This window comes from Vombatus ursinus, unplaced genomic scaffold (assembly GCF_900497805.2).
Source record: "Vombatus ursinus unplaced genomic scaffold, bare-nosed wombat genome assembly UNPS02014798.1, whole genome shotgun sequence".
NCBI classification, from domain to species: Eukaryota; Metazoa; Chordata; class Mammalia; order Diprotodontia; family Vombatidae; genus Vombatus; species Vombatus ursinus.
The window spans coordinates 5,646,540-5,664,662 of record NW_020954576.1 but is presented as its reverse complement, the minus strand read 5'-3'; the positions used below and the strand labels follow the sequence as shown (position 1 = coordinate 5,664,662).

Below are 18,123 nucleotides of genomic sequence, written 5' to 3'. Positions count from 1 at the left end.
TTCCATTTCAGTCAAATTGCCCTGCCAACTGTTATGTGTATATAATATTCCATTTCCCATGTCTATGTCTTTGTAATGGTGGTCCCCTATGTCTGGAATGTAAGTAGGTAGTCAACAAGCATTTATTAAGTACCTACTATGTACTGTGCTGAGCACTAGGGATACAAAGAAAGGCAAAAGACAGTCTCTGCCCTCAAGGTGTAGCTCACAGTCTAACAAGGGAGACAAAATGCAAACAACTATGTAAAAACAAGTTGTAGACAGGATAAACAGGAAATAATACTTAGGGGGAAGGCACTAAAATTAAGGCAGATTGGGAAAGACTTCCTGTAGAAGATGGGATTTTAGTTGGAACTTGATGGAAGCCAGTTGACAAAAGGAAGGAAGGAGAGAATTCCAGGCATGTGAGACAACCAGTGAAAATTACTGGAGTCTAAAGATGGGACGTCTTATTGAAGGAATACTAAGGTCAGCATCATTGGGTCCCAGCGTATGTGAGAGGGAAAGGAAGCATTTAAGAATAGGAAAGTGGGAGGGGGCTTGGCAGGTTATGAAGGACTTTGAATGCTAAACAGAAGATTTTATATTTAATCCTGGAAGTGATAGGAAGCTATTGGAGTTTATTGGGGGGTCGAAGATGGGGTGACATGGTCAGACCTACACTTAAGGAAGATTACTTTGATAGTTGAGTGGAGGATAGATTGGAGAGGGGAAAGATTCGTGGTGGGCTGATCATCCATCAGGCTATTACAACATCCAGGTAATCATCAACATTCAGATGATGAGGGCTTGGATCAGTATGGTGGCAGTGTCAGAGGAAAAAAGATGACCTCCACCTCATAAAATCTCTATCTCTCTTCTAAGCACAAGAGTGGTTTGACTTCCAAAAGAGGTCTTTGCAGCTCTCCATGTTGTTAGTCCCTACATCCCCCAAATGACTTCATATTTATTTTGTATATATTTCATATTTTTCTATGTACATGTTTTTTCTGATTCAGTAGAAAAAGATGAACCCTGTGAGGCTTATTATGTGCAAGGCCTGCTTTGTTTTTTATCCTTGTATACTCAACATTTAGCACATTGCATTGCACACAGTAGGGGCTTAATAAATGTTTCTGGAATTGAATCAAGGTGAAATTGAGGGTGTAAATACTAAGGGATCAATTATAATCGACTTTGAATGTTTTAAGTTCATCACATATGCACCCAATGGAACAACAACAAAAAAAAAGACATACTAAAAGCTGGTGATTCCCTATTTCCTAAACATACACAGATTTTACCCAAGATTAAATTAATATTGTAATATAGCCCTCAGCTAAGTGACTCATTATATAAACTTCTGAAAGTAATTTAGACTATAAGCTTCTTATGAAAAGGAACTGGTAAACACCGGGGGGTGGGGGAAGGAGAGGAGAAAAATAAGAAATTTACATGATAACTTCATTATATATTTAAAAGGAATAGCAAGTTATACATAATAGATTTACAGTTTCATGTGCAATCATCTTTTTTATTATACTATGTTATAGAAATGCTTGTTTTATTCCATAAATTAAAAATAAAATAAATTTTAAAAAATTTTTAAGAAAGGAACTGTTTCATATTTTTCTATATTCTCAATACCTAGCACAGTGTCTGGCACATAGTAGGCACTTAGTAAATCTTTGGTGATCTATTGATTGATTATTGATGATAATAATGATGATGATTGATTGATTATTGTTAGTGTTCTTAAAAGAACGAGGCACTAAGGGACATGGAGGCTGAAGAAGAAGAACTTTGCAAATGATGTAGGCAATTGCCTTGAAATGTGTCTCCAGTGCTAGGACTTTGGGAAATATGCAAATGGGGAGATTGTCTTCCTTCAAATCCTAACTGCCTTCTTCAAAAAGCCTTTCTTGAATCCCCTTGATGTTAATGCCTTCCTTCTGTTGATTATCTTTAATTAATCCTATATGTATCTTGTTTTACATAATTGTTATCTCCCCCATGAGACTATGAGCTCATCATAGGCTTTTGCCTTTTTTTGACTCTCTAGGATTTAACACAGTGCCTGGAACATATATAGTAGGTGCTTAATAAATGCTTGTTGACTGGAAGACAAAGATATCTATCACATCAGTACTTCTGCTAGGGTATTTAGCCATGTCAGGCAGTGAGAATGAATGCTTAATACATGGTAATGAGCAGAGTACGTGGTGAGAATGGGTAGTGTGAGTATAGATGAAGAGATGGGTGGAATCTGGGAGGAGCAAAAAAGTTGGACATTCCTCCAGTCTTGATGCCTAGGTCATACTCCCCTTGTGTTTTCATTGTGGTACATGAGAGTATTAACAATTATCTGTGTTGGCAACATGGGATATAATAAATAGAGTGCTGGCCTTGGAGCCAGAACAAGGTGAATTCAAATCCTTCCTCTAACAAATACTGATTGTACGATCTTGGACAAATGACTTAAGCTCTCATTTTTCCAAGCCACTCTCTAACACTATAAATTTCAGAGAAGATCCTGACCTGCACTGGCAGAAAGAAGAGAGTTTTCTCTTCATGGAGTTCCCTACACCAATGAAATCACACTCTCTATTCCTATCCTCATGTGGATCCAGGATAGAGACTTACTCTGTTTCAGAAGTCACACCTTGAAGAATGAATGATCTGTCTGTTTCTGTTCTAACCTTGAAGAGTTGCTTGTCAGCTGAGCTTACTCATCATCCCCAATGGCTAGAGAAGGGGTGCCCAGGTACAGACATCAGAACATAACACATGTCTGCACACAGCATTTCCCTTCCACCTACTACAGATTTATAAATGCACATAAGACAGCCTTTGCAAAATATGTTTTCTTGACCCACAAATCCAACAACTAGTAGAATGTGGAATGTGGTTTACCTTTATTAAAGTTGAATTTACTAAGAACCCAAATTACTCTGTTTCAATTGGGAGTTCTTTTTTTTTCCCTCCAAAATTATTCATTTTGTTCACCAGTATGAAACAAATCCAGAAAGAAAAAGGGAAAAAAAAACAACAGCAAAGACTATGTAGTCCACCTCAGATCTGAGTAAGAAACCCTTTTACAACATTTGTAACAAACTGTTATCCAGCTACTGACTGAAGGACCTCCAATGAGAGTGAACTCACTGCTTCTGAAGTCCTTTCTTCTTTTGGTCATCTTTTGTTGTTAGGAAATTTTTCTTTATACTGAACCTGAATTTGACTCTCTCCAACTCTTATACATCACTATTTTTTCCATCTAGGTCCAGGCAGAAAAATCTAATTCTTCTTCCAAGTATCAACCCTTCAAATTCTTAAAGGCTACCATCATTTCTTTCTAAATCTCTTCTCCAGGCTAAGAAACCCTAACTCTTTCAACTGATCCTTATATATCACATTCCCTACTACTTTTGCCTTCCTGGTCACCTTCTTCTGGAAAAATTCCAGTTTGTCTTTCCAAAATGTGATGTATGCATGTGAATACATTATTCCAGGTGTAGCCTGATCAGAGCAGGGCAGGGCAGGATTAGCTCCCTCATTTGGAAAGTCTGCCTTGCAGGCTAGGAGGTCACCTATTGGTTGCTTGAAGTTACATTCAGCCCAAAGCATTTCCAAGTCAATCATCATTTACTCCACTTATCCCTCAACAGGTGCTAGAAGTGGATCTAGGAGAATGAACAGGAGATACAGTGAAAAGCCAGTGCAAGTCACAAAGAAGGCCTTCATGATGATAATGAGCCATCTGCAATTTAGAATCCTCTAAGGTAACAAATTCTCATTCCATTTGTTTATGTTTTATTCATCACATATAAAGTACTTTGTGAAATGACAATTATGAACTCCTCAAAATATTGTATGCTTTATTCTTTGAAAAAAAAAATATGGGGGCTATTAATGGATTTCAATAGCACAACAGTTTCACTGAAAATATCTCTAGACTAAATTTGTCCATCTCTATCACAACTCCCACAGTCTTAGATGTAACAGGATTCCCATTTTGTGCCAAAAATAAGGTGTTTGAAGATCATAGATTCTTATTCTTTTTTCAGCTTAAAACAATTTGTAAGCCAAAGTACATTAAAAAGTATTCATGGTGATAATTTATACTGCTTATACAAATCAAGTCAAAAGAAATCACACTCCATACTATAGTGTGTGGGAAGGACAGAGGGAAGGACATAAATTCTCTGCAACCTAATTATTAATTATAGACTGATGTTATGCTGTGCAATGGATTGTGGTGGGGAAAAAAAAAAAAACCCCTGTAATTGAATTCAGAAGCCTTGGGTTGAGTTTTGGCTCTTCCACTTATACTGGCCATATGACCCCAATAAGTTCCTCAATCTTGCATTGACTTAGCTTTCTGCATCTGTAAAATGTGAATAATATTTGTACTTAATATATCATTGGTATAAGGAAAAGTGCTCTGCAAACTATACAGTGCTATATAAATGGCAGCTATTATTATTATTATTCAAGGATGTGAACCCTCCCCCAACCCTGCAAAAGCATCTTATCAGCAAAGTGAAAATATATATATATATATATATATATAGCAGAAACAGGCACTGAATTGCTGAACCAACTGGAAAATATACATTAATGGGAGGGCATATGGGCCATAAATATACTCTTACTGACTTTATAGGACCCCATGAAGAGGAAAGAATAACTCAAACCCTTCCAAAGATTTTCATGTTGTAGCATATGCTCTGGAGCTATTATTCCAATTCCCACTTAACCTGGTAGGTTCCATTCCCAGAGCTCAGCTGACATGTCTCCCTTCAGGGTTCTAGGAGTAGCTTTGAGAGTTGGTGAGAGTAAATGACTTTCTAATTCTATAGCTCACTGGCTCCCATTGGTTAGCTTCCTTCCATTATCAGTTGATATCAATTAGACAATTTGCTTTTAGTTAGGGATGGCACAGTAGGAATAGTTGTTATAAAAACGTATCCCAGAAGTCTGTGACATATTCTCCAACCAGTACATACAGGGTCTAGGGGAAATTGGGCTCAAACTTGGAGTGCAAATATAGCAAAGAGTCACAGCTTCTGGGTGCTAAAAGTCCTTTTCTGCCATTATGGATATAATTCTAGAGCTCCTCTTAGGAATGGGACAAGTTCTCTGCTGAGCTTCTTGTAGAGTCTTAAAACTGCCTTTCTTCAGTGTGATTACCTTGTCCTTGTCTTCCAATGTAAATACTTCCATTACATTACGTTACGTTATGTTACATTATGTTATGTTATATTATCTTATGTCTTCTGTTATGCTAAGATTAGGACACTGATGGGAAGTCCAAAATCCTTTAATCCTCTGAAGTTCAAAAGGTCCTTCTCTTGTTGTTTGTCCTTTGTTCCAAGTTCTCAAAAAGGACCATGACTTCAGGGCCATGACATACAAGTGAATTGGATTTAAGTGAAGGAGGGCTGTTCAAAGTCACCCACCTCACTTTCTCCTCTGGAGCCATTGGGTCCAGTGGCAAGATATAGATAAGGATGACTGGAGATGGCCCTAATGCAATGGGAGACCTTGGCCTTTTTAAAATAAGGTCTTTAACATATCTCAATTTGACTGAGGCAACACTCATTCAGTGATTAAGGCTAGGTAAGAAATGAGGCAGAAAATAGCCTTTATTACTTAGTCAAAAAAAACTAGTTATTTCTTTAAGGACAAAAATGTGATCGAGTCCCTGCCTTTCGGAGCTGTCTCATTAAAGAATATTAAGTTTCAAACCTAGTTTTCCTCCTTGTGGTCAGCTTAGGACTATAACTCAAGATCCCTTTCATTTTGTCTGATTGAGAAGAACTCCAGGGGCAGCTAAGTGGTGCAGTGGATAGAGTACTGGCCCTGAAATCAGGAGGACCTGAGTTCAAATCTGGCCTCAGACCAAATGTGATCCTGGGAAAGTCATTTAACCCAATTGCCTAAAAAAAAAAAAAAGGAAAGAAAAAGAGAGGGAGGAACTCCAGACATGAATACATGTCTTTCTCTTGTCATGTTTTACAAAGAAAAAAGCTTTAGCTGGATCTGGTAAATTTCACTCTCTACTTTGGGCTTATCTCTGTCTGGAACTTACAACCTCAAGGCAGCCCTGACTGCTCTATAATTTGAGTGAGAGATAGCAGGGCAATATGCTCTAACAAACCACAAAGAACCATATAGCTGTCATAGATATAGGATAAGAAAGGTCAGAAGAAGCCATCTAGTGCAACTCCCTCATTATAAAGACAAGGAAACAGATGCAGAGAGGTTAAATAATCTGCCTAAGGTCACGCGGGTAACAAGTAGAAAAGTCAGGATTTGAATCTAGGCCCTCTGTCACCAGATTCATTCTTTTTTCTATCATACCATCTGTCTTTCAAGTGAGTCTTCCTAAACCAAAAGAATATTGTTTTTTATTAATTTGGCATGCATTGATTGACTCCCTCCAAGTTACAAGGCCTTGACCCTTGCTCTAACAATAAGGCCATATCTATCAGATATTAATTCATTCTCTCAAGTATTTAATTTTTTTAATCTACACATCCCTAGCTTCTAGTATAGTGTTTGGCATATAGTAGATACTTAAAAAATACTTATTGGATGAATGAATGAATGAATGAATGAATGAATGAATGAGTAATTCATTGTGCTATGTAGGCCTTGCCCTCAATAGCTATAATAGCTTATTAAACTAGTCTTTTAAAAGGGATACTTCATGGATATTTTATAATTTTAGCAGTCAGATTGCTTTAGCTTGTAACTGACCGAACTAGATATAGGACAAATGGATGTAAATTTATTTTGCCAAAGAGCATATTTATTCACTTCCCAAACTCAAGAAATGGTATCCAAACTGTATGCTTAAAATATTTAAATATACCTCAAGCTTAAACCTACATGAAGGTCCTAGGTTCATGGATAAATGGGAAAAAATATAGATAAGAAGATCCTCTCTAAAAAAGGAAATTCACATTTTGCTGAAAATAGACTATATAAATGCCAACTCAGGATGCAGAGAGAACCTCAGGGATCTTAGACTTGCATTGTGGGGCTATTGGAATAATTAATACTGGGGTGAGGGGCATTAGCACCGGAGGGAGGGATGTCCAGAATAGCTAAAGTGAGACAAGAGGGAGATGAGCAATCAAAGAAAAAATGATTCTCTTGGAAAGAGGAAACATAAGGTGAACAGTTTGAAAAGTATGACAGTTGTCACCGAGTAAGAAAAGAAAAGGAAAGAGGAAACAAAAAATGAAGAAGAAAAGAATAAGGACGAAATGTGTCGCAGGGAAAAACAAAATGGATCAATGAGGGCTATTTTGCAGAACATGTTGAGTGGGGCAGGAAATCACAATTCTATGCAGTCCAGAAGGTCTCCAAAGAGAAGCAGAGGGAGGGATGGCTCTTCAGTTAGAGTGACTGGCAGGCACTGGAAAGAAACGTCTCAAAAGGAAGACTTCACCAGCTGCTATGGAGAAAGGCAGGATGGTCATTCATGTAGTAGCTCCCAGATGTGGGGACCAGGCAGTGAATACTGACAGGACACATAATACAGAAGACTAGGAAAGGCTGAAGCGAAGGAGAAGCATGCAAGAGAACAAAAATAGCTAGAGCCAGTAGATGAAACAGCTAGAGCAGTCTGGGAAGGATATATTGAGTTCTGTGGGCCAAATTTTAGATAACACAAACTGGAGCATATCCAGAGAAGGTAGACGAATGTTTAAAGTGGCTGAAAATGCTTAGCCTAGAGAAGAGAAAACCTGGGGAGAACAAGAAAGCTGTTTTCAAATATTTGAAGGGCTGTCATATGGAAGAGAGTGAGGAGAGAAGCAGTGAGTGGAAATTGCAAAACAATTTGGGCTCTGAGAGAAATGATTAATTATAACCAATGATTTGGGGAGAACCAGAGTTCTTAGTCCTGATCTCAAAAGTTCAGTCTCTTGAAGGACATTACTGAAAATGAGATTAGACTAAAACCCCACCCAGGTGGGGAAGCCATTGTGCTCTATTCAGGTTTGGGTAGTGATAAATTCTTTGAATAGACTACCCAAGGCTGGGGGTAACTAGAAACAAATGACATAATCAAAGTTCATAGGTTCAGTTCTTCACTGTAATATTCACCCTCTCATTGATTATTAACCAATCAGAGTTGATTGCCACCCTCAGGAACACTATTCTTCCAAGGGACATTTAAGTCACAAACCTGCCTCCATGACTGTCTTTGGTCTAAGAAAGAGACAGCCAAATGGCCATCTTTTTACTAATGAACATGCTGGTATTATTAATAAAATGATTAAATTCCTCAGAAATCACCTCTCTTGAACCTTTTTAAAGATCACACTCTACATAAAGACAAATTTCCCAATAAATACAACTATAGAGAAATGGATATATGTTCCCCATAACTGGTGGTCTTTAGAGGTTGACTGGGCATATTATTGGGGCAGGTAGGTGGTGCAGTGAATAGAGTACTAGCCTGAAGTCAGGAAGACTCATCTTCTTGAGTTCAAATATGGCCTCAGATACTTACTAACTGTGTGACCCTGGGCAAGTCACTTAACCTTTTTTTGCCTCAGTTACTCATCTGAAAATGAACTAGAGAAGGAAGTAGCAAACCACTCCAGTGTCATTGCCAAGAAAACCCCAAATGGGTTTCACAAAAAGTCAGATGCTACTGAGCCCTGAAATGACTCAGAAATATCATAGAGGAGATTTCTGTTCAAATTGAGGTTGGTATAGAAGGTATAGAGTCCTCAAATTGTAGACTTAGAGCTGGAAAGAACCTCAGAGACCACTAGTCCAACAACTTCATTTTACACATGTAGAAACTGAGGCACAAAGAAGTCAGGTGACTTAGCTACAGCACAAGTAAGTAAGCATGGAGGGTGGGGTCTCTTCCAAGTCTGAAATTCAGTGATTCTCAAAGCCATAAACACTATGGAATTTAGACCTCAATCTCCTCTTCTTTCCAAACCAACACCTTTCCCCCCCCACCTCACACATACATAGGTACCCACTTATGAAACTACCTGTGGCTTGAATACAACATGGTACATGCTATTTTTATAAGCTTTTCCATTTTAATTTAATACATTTTTATGAATGACTTTTGTTATTATATCACTATTATTCTGAATATGCCCCACTCCCATTCTCACTCAAGCCTCAGAATAGAATATTGTTATCAAAAAAAAGAAAAAAGCAAGTAAGCAAACCAAAACACTGAATGCATCTGACAATGTACGTAACCTTGTGCTTTATTATCTGTTATCTATTGTCTGGAACCATTATTAGATTTTCAGTGATTCAGAGTTTGGCTTCCTTGTAGTGATTTTTTCATTTATACTGTTGTAATAAGTACATATACTATTCCAGTGTTGCTTCTTTCATTCCACATCTTTCATAAACTTTTTTTCTATTGTACTTCAACAATATCTCATCATTCTCAAGCATGCAAACACAGCTTTACCAACCTTTACACACAGACACAATTTGTTAAGTTTTAAAATACCAAAATAAGTGTCAACCAAAGAAATAGCTCAAACATCCGAGCCAACAGAAAGATTGTGCTAAATGATCAAAAGATCATTAGCAAACTCAGAGGGGAAGGGGGAAAAAATGTCACTCATGAATATAACAAGACAAAAACTGACAACAGATCCAGCCTCCTCCTGTTAGTCAAATGCCTGCCAAAAATCTTCCCCATCCCCAGTCCCCAACAGGGAAAGTGTTCTCTCTGTCACCCTTTGCATCAGTATTCACATGAAGCAGTATTGTTCTGCCCCTGACACAGTCATAGCAAGCTCTCTGTCAGCCAACAGTTGGCGAACTACTTACCATAGGCAGTCTCCCCCTGCTCTATTTCTTGTCTCAGTCTGTTGTAATCTTCTTTAATTCTCTCCAGTTTCCTGACGTTCCTGGCACTCAGCACCAGCAGCTTGTTGATCAGGCCCTCCAGCCCTTCTCTCTCAGATGTTAACGACCTAATCTCCTCTGTGAGATCCTTGGCTGTAGAGAAACTATTCCCTGCAGCACATTGAGAGAGAGAGCAAAGGAAAGCAAGGTTGGTGACACTGGAAGGTTAGGCAGAAAGCCTGAGCAAACTGGCACCGCAGTCACCAAAATAACAGTGGCAGAATGGGTAGCATCATTTGGAACTGAACTTTGCAAAAATCAGTGCCATTAGAAGCAGCTTCCTTAACCATCCACCACTACGGAGAAAGAGAAAACACTACAGGCTGTTTTATAAATGGAAAGAACTGCTTCTTGCTTTGTGAGAAGTCCTGTTTCACACTGCTCCTCTTCCTATACTGATTGTCTTCCTAGATGTTCCCCAGACTCAACATTTCCTCCTCCATCTCTGTGTTGTGTTCCATCACCCATCTCTGTGGATGATGGTGTGTGCCATCCACCAAGCCCAAAATCGCACGCTCTCCTCTCCTCTGCCTCTTAGAAACCTTGGCTTCCTTCAAGGCTCAGCTAAGGTGCTCCCTCCTATAGGAAGTCATTCCTGGTTCCTCTAACCATTGGTTTTCTCCCTTCTCTGATTATCTTGTATTTTTTTTAACATTTGGTCTCCCCCCAGCTCCCAAGTAGAATATAAGTTCCTTGAGGGAAGGAGCTTTGCTTTCTGTCTTTCTACCCCCAGGCCCTAGCTTAGTGCTTTGCACACTTGGGGGAGGACTAGACCTCTGATTTCATTGTTATATGGCCCATCCAATGAATGTTTGTTAAGTGCCTACTATGTGCCAGGAAATGTGCTAAACACTGAGGATACAATTAATAAAAAGAAAGTCTCTGACCTCAAGGAGCTTACAATCTAATGGGGGGAGAGGGACAACACACAAAAAGAGGCAGGAAATGAGGGGGGAAGACTGTGGGGTATCCATTTCAGGGACATCTTGTTCTGTGGTGCTGAAACCAGGCAGAGCAGTACACACAGAATGGAGTGAGCCAAGACATCTAGTTTCTGCCTTCTACAAAGGAAGGCATTAGGAGGAGTTTGGTATTCTACCCTCCATCCCTCCAAAAAGAGGGGAAAAGAGGTTGACGGAAATGGTGCCAATCAAGGCTAGAGTTAGCAGCATGGCGATGAGATTATAGGTAAGGAGCTGAACTTGAGCCAGGCCTCTTGTTTTATGGAGTTGAAAATGGGCAAAGCAGCAGTAGTGGATAGAGTGCTGGCCCTGGATTCAGGAGGACCTGAGTTCAGATCTGGCCTCAGACACTTACTAGCTGGGTGACCCTGGACAAATCACTTAACCTTTTTTGCCTTAGTTTCCTCATATGTAAAATGAACTGGAGAAGGGAATGGCCAATCACTCCAGTATCTTTGCCAAGAAAACCTTAAATGAGGTCACAGAAAGTCTGAAACAACTCAGCAACAACAAGAACAGCAGATGCAGAGTGGAATGTTAAGGGAACTCCCTTTACCAAGACAAATGGGCATCTGCTATACAATTTCTATAGAGCTGCCTGGGGAATTGTCCAGGTCACACAGCCAGCGTGTGTCTGAAGCAGGATTTAAGCACAGGTCTTCCTGACCCATGCACAGAGTAATTGCTTAATAAATGCTTGTTGAGTCTCATTTAGTAGAAACCCTATTTATACTATGGTTCCTTAGTACTCAGATTAAGATGTAACAACTACCAAATCATATTTAGTCATGTCACAAGTTTATAAGCCATCTAAGTATGTATTAGTTCTATTCTTCCCAACATCAGACTTATAAAGAGAATTTTCCTGCACTTTCAAATAATATTTCTTTTTTTTTAATTCAGTGGACAGATTTCATACTAATATCAAAGCTGGAAATGCTTCTCCAAGGTAAAGATCACAGAATTAATCTCATCATGCTATTTAAACATTACATTATAATAAAAGGTATGTGATTATGGAATTTAAAGTGTCAGTCCATGATTTGTTGGTTTGTTCCTATCATGATTATCATCACAGCACATAAGTAACATGTATGTTTCAGAATCATGGAGCTAAAACAGACTTTAAGAGATCATATGGTCCTTCCAAGTAAATTCAACCAACATTGCAAGGTACCATCCAAGGTAATAAGGGAAACAGATAGATATGACAGATCCTGTTTTCAAAATGGTAATAATCTAAAAAGTAGAAAAGACACATTTAAGTATTTTCCAAGGAAGAGTAAGATAGGTGCAAAAGACAAGTCTAGACAAAATGGTAAGTGGAGTATGAGTAAGAACAAAGGAAAGCAAGGTTGATGACATTGAGATCTGATTTTCTTTGAGAAAAGGGCTTTGAACAGATGGCACTGATGTTGGGTGAATGAAAGGACTTGATGGAATGAAGTTGAAGGAATGGAGAGACTTTAACAAATGGAAGTTGGGGAGGAAGTCTCTCTTCCACCTTTTGCCAAGACTGGACTTAGACAAAATCTGGGGAAATTAGCTAACATAAGACCTGAAGAAAAGTGATTTCTGAAGTCCCCAAATAACATCTCCTTCATTTGATTACTAAGGTTTGTATCAACAAAGAAAAAGGTCACATATCTAAGAGCATTACCAGAAGGTCAAATGTAATGCCCAAACACCTTAAAATTTGAGAAAGACGCTTAACTTAAACTTTCTATGGTTAATATGCACAATTGCATGAGCCCACCTGTCTGAATAGTCACTGTATCAGGTGCTTCAAGAAATTAGAAAGGACAAAGAAAAACCATCTTTGACCTTCAGAAACAAAGGTCAGAGTTTCTTCCTTTATGCTTTTTTTTAATTTTTACATCAAAGTATTTGTAAACATCCCCCTCCTGCCCTTCCTTACCTAGTAAGCCTTCCCTTGGGAAAAAAAAGTTAAGCAAAACAAACCATCATATCCACCAAATCTGACAATATATGCATCATTCCACACCCTTAGTCCTCCACCTCTCCAAAGAAAGTTATTAGGTTTTTTCATTTGTTCTCTGGGACTAAAACTAGACTGTGATTGGGTAGCATTCCATTTCATCTTATTGTTCTTTTCATTTACCTTATTGTAGTAATATTATATATTGTATTATAAATATGCTTCCTATTTCATTATGTATGTTATATATAATATGATATATACATTTATTATATATTTTGTTATATGTTGTCATGTATGTGCTTCTTATTTCATTCCACATCAATTCATACAAGTCTTTCCATGATCCTCCAAATCCTTCATATTCATTCTTTTTTAGAGCCCAAAAATAATTGTATCAAATTCATATACCACCATTTCTTTAGCCATTCCTCAATCAATCATCTGGATCAGTATTTCAGTGAGAGAGGAGATTGACAAGGATGTTAAGGAGCCTCCTGATAATGCCATGACATGATTAGCTGAAGGAACTGCAGTTGTTCCTTCTACATCGTGACTTTCCCCATCTTGGTTTGGATGCATCTCGGGTCAGCATAAGAGATTAAATGGGAATTGTTTGGGAGTTTTGCAGAATCTGCAGACAACATGCAAAGGCCAGCAGACGACACAGAAAAAATTTAGAAAATCAGAAATGCACGAAGTATGTGTATAGTGTTGTATAATACCAACCTATTTTATCTTTTAATACCATAATAATTCAGACTTCTTCTCTGTTATGGAGGGCCAAAAAATTTTACACTGCTTTTCCAGATCTGTGCTCCTAACACTCACAATGAGGAAGGGATAATTGTAGGTTGTTTTAGCCTTGAAAATAAAAGAGTTGGGAGAACAGGATAGCTGCCTTTGAGTATTCAAAAGAACTTGTTCTGTCCCTGAGGGAGCAAACTAGGAATAATGGGTGAAAGTTGCAAGCTGGCAGACAAACTTAATGTGAGGAAAAACTTCTCAACAATTAAAGCCACCCCAAATTCAAATGGGCTACTTTGAAGGAGGGGAAGAAAGGGAAAGACACAGGAAGAAGGGAGGGAGGGAAGGAAAAGGCAAGGCAAGGAAAGAAGAAAGGAGGGAGAAAGGTAAGGAAGAGAAAGGGGAAGATGGGGAAAGGGGAAAAGGAGGACAATAAAATGGAGAAAGAAGAAAGGTATTTCCAGGACTAAACGCGTTTGAAATAAGCAAGCTGGCAACAAAGCCATAGCACTCTGGGCTCTCCAGCAAATGGAATTCATTGCAAGTACTGCAGCCCAGAGTCCTTAATAAACCATGAGGAAGCAGAGATTATTAATTACAATCTGGTGCCACTTTTTTTATCCTGCAGAAGATGGCTTGGGAAAAAGTATAATACTCTATATGAAAGTTTCATCTCTGCAAAATAATTCCAAATTCCCAAAAGGAAAGTTTATATCAAAACCCAAGCTGTAGTGAAGTGGCACCCCATCCCCCACCATACAATTAATATTTCATAAGCATTTTGGCCTCAGATCTATGCCCATAAGGCAAACCTTGTCTGATGCAGGTCTTCACAGCAGCCAGAAGATGCCTATTGCTCTGTGATAAAAATTCAGATAAGTAGACACAGATCTGTGCACCAACTACAGAAAATGCTATCAGTGAACTCCTGCCCTCTATCACAGTAACTAAAATGGGCATTTTTTTCTAAATGACACATGAGGATTGACTCCAGGAAAAAAATGCTGCCCTGACTAGCAATGCTACAAACACATCTGCTTGCTTTTTAGCATACAAAAGGTACTTGGGGATTTGCATGCATTTTTAAAGTAGCTGTCAAAATATTTTATTTTGCAAATAACATAATTAAAATTCTCCAGGTTGACACCCAGACTGTTGTTCATTTTACCTGCATCCTCTGTACCTTCATATTTCTGTCACACACTATTTTCTAGGTGCTTTGCAGTTATTGTGATCAGTCATCTCTTGCTACAACCCCGAAAATTGATCAGTACCTGATAGTTGCATTTTAAAGATGATGAATATATTCAATAAACCAGGTAACTGACTGACTTACAGCATGGGAACGTGGAAAGCTAGAAAGATTTAAGCAAATTGTCCAACAAAACCATGTTTTACCCACCTAACTTAGAGCTGAAACTCTTATCATCATCATTATTAGAACTTACACGTAAAATATGTTTGGGAAATTGTTGAGGTACTTCAGTGATCCTAAGTTCAACACCACAGAAGCCCATATTTTTAATATTCTCCCAGTGATGTTACATGACTACAAATAATGGAATACTATGGTATCAGAAAGATTAAAGTTGCAGGTGATTCGAAAGGTAACCATAATATGTAACATGTTTCTTTGGTTATATCTTAAGGATCTGTCCCAGGCTCACTTCTCTCTCTCTACATTATTTTTTGGTAACCTCATCATCTCCCATGCATTCAAATATCATCTCTATGCAGATGACTCCCAGATCTATAAAACCTGTCCCAGTTTCCCAAACTAACTTAGAACATTTAGAATTGGATTGTCTATACCTATCTCAAACTCGATATGTATAACCCAGAACTCATTATTTCCTCAAAACCCTCTCCCTTCTGAACTTCTTTATTTCTAGGGAAAGTATCCCTATCCTTTCATTCATTCCAGGTTCTTCACCTCAGAGTCCTCCTCAAGGGATTCTCACCTCACATATCTAATTGGTGGGCAAGTCTTGTCAATAGCATTTATCAGCACTTACTATATACTAGGCACTTAGAGTCGTTCTGAATACCCAAATAAGAGTAAGCAAAGTAGTCCTTTCCCTCAGGGTGATTACATTCTATTAAGGGAAGAAAATACATAGGGATGTGGTGGCTAGAGAGGAATATTTTGGAAGAGAGTAGTGTTTGGAGTAATAGGGCAATAAATTGAAGTATTCTTGAACCTTACAGCTGTAGTTAGATGGGAATTAAAGGGAAAGGAATTGAGGTAGCATGTCATGGAGGTGGCTGGAAAATGCAGTTGTGGCCTGAGACTCAGCAAAATAAGGTAAAATGAATGCTAATCAAAGTCCAGGATCACAGAACTTTCAATTTCATACTGAGACGGAGGTTAGAACTTCATATGGCATGGTTTTGAGGTGATCATGTATATTATTCTCTCTCTCTCTTTCTCTCTCTCTTCCTCTCTCTCTCTCTGTTTCTATTTCTCTTTCTTATTCTCTCTCCCCCCTTCTTCCCTTCCCTAAATATAGAGATATAGCAAAACTACCAAGCTAAGCTTATATGTACATCAAAGTTAATGTCTATACAATTATTAATAAATTAACGAATAATAACACAAAGTGATAAATGATTATAATATTTAAGCGGTGTGAAGGATCAAAGATGTACTTACCCCCAACCCTCATTTTTTAACTTCTCACTTCTGAAATGCAGTCCTATCTTTCATTCTCCAGATTAACAGCCAAAGTCTCTCAAGAATTCTGTTCTTGACAGTATGTGTTAAGTTAATTTCTGTTAGAGAACAAATTCTCTCTCAGACATCTCAGGCTCTCTCTCTCTCTCTCTCTCTCTCTCTCTCTCTCTCTCTCTTCACTTCTGACTCCTCAAGGAATTTTCTTTTTTAGGTTTCTTTATAAGAAAGTTAAAAAGTTCTATCAGGAAAGAACTTTTCATCTGATTTTTTCATTGCCTCACTTGGTCTCTCTGCAGTTATTACCTCAGATAACTTCTTTAGAATGACTTTAAATTGCCAGTCTTTCACCTACTTGTCATAAATACTAATTAAATTGTAACTTTCCAAGATTCTAAAGGCTCTTTAAAATAGTGTAATAGTTTCTATATTCTCTGGGAAGAGGCCATTGAAGTAGCTCCAACATTTTCATTTATTTTGTAAATGCCTATTTATTTAAATATTTTCCCATTATTAGAACTGGAGAAACCTTTTTTTTTCCCCATAAGCAGTTGCTCCTTCATCTCTCTGTCTCTCTCTCTGTCTCTGTCTATCTGTCTCCTTTTTCTCTATCCCCCTTTTCTCTCCCTCCCTAGATACAGACAGATATCTCAAAACTGTTAATCTCCTAGGCTTACAGAAACATCAAAGTTAATGGCTACACAAATTATTAAGAAGTAAACAAATAAATTAACGTAATAATATAAATAAGTTAAACAATAATAATAGTAAGCTCCTTAAGGGTAGAAGACTGTTTCATGTCTTTGTATTCTCAGTGCCTAACATAAAGCCCAGTACATTGAAATGCTTAATTAAATGCTTATCAATTGATTGAAAGAGGAGGAGGGTATAAGTAGTCTGTAACACACTGTCAATAAAAACTTGCAGAGATGAAATGGCAAAAAATACATCATTAAGGACATTTATGACAAGAAAAAGGGGTGGGATGGTCAAACAACAAGACTAAGAATGACAGATAGCCCATGCACTGCTCTATTATCCACTCAATATGTATAAAATGCCAAATTAAAGCTTCATCTCTGTTATATTGGGGAGATCCTGTACAGGACATTGATGGAAAGCCAAAGGATAAGATCACAAAGGATAAAAAGGCATGGATGAGTTGTAGTCAGCAACAGAAGAGAGAAGTCCACTGAGATTAAGGACTCATCAAAGTCTGAAAATGCATCAATAAGTGTGATATAATAACTACAGTAAAGAGGAAGTATGGCATAATAGAGAGCCAGCCAGCCTGCCTTGGAGTCAAGATGATATGGGTTCAAGTCCTAACTTTGACACATACTGGTTATATAACTATGGCCCCATTTAACTTCTCAGTACCACAGACTGTTCTCCAACATTGTAAGTCAGGCCTGTACAACATAAGGCCCACCAAAGGATTTCCAGCGGCCCTTGAAAAATGGAGAGGAAATCCTTTGGCCACCCAAAATCCAGCTGGCTGCAGGTTGTACAGGCCTATTGGAAGTTATAGACAGTTGCTCATATGAATATCTGAATATCTCTAGAGAGAGCTTCCACATAAGGAATTCCCTACCTAGATACCATCATAGGTTCAGACATTATCATCATCATCATCATCGTTACAGATTACAAAGTACATTTAAATAAATGCTCCAAACAACCCTATGAGGTTAGGAGGACAACTCTTAATACCTCCAACTTTCCATATAGGGTGATTAATGTTCAAGGAGATCATGACCACACCCAAGTAATATCAGAGCCAGGACTCAAATGCTGGTCTCCTGATTTTCTGCTATTGTATACACCAAAATGAAGTCACAGAAGAGTATGGAAAATAAGGCCGCCAACACTGTGGGTATAAATAAACCAAACATAATCAGAACCTGGAAGAC

The 18,123-nt window shown here is 38.2% G+C and overlaps 1 protein-coding gene across 1 annotated transcript in view; it reads right to left on the bottom strand.

Moving 5' to 3' along the window:
• Window positions 1-18,123, bottom strand: part of LOC114050170 (disrupted in schizophrenia 1 protein-like) — a 508,708-nt gene that overhangs the window by 287,971 nt on the left and 202,614 nt on the right. The window contains exon 9 of the mRNA XM_027871792.1: window positions 9,814-10,002. Coding sequence (XP_027727593.1) covers window positions 9,814-10,002 — 189 coding nt within the window. The remainder of the gene's footprint in view (window positions 1-9,813; window positions 10,003-18,123) is intronic.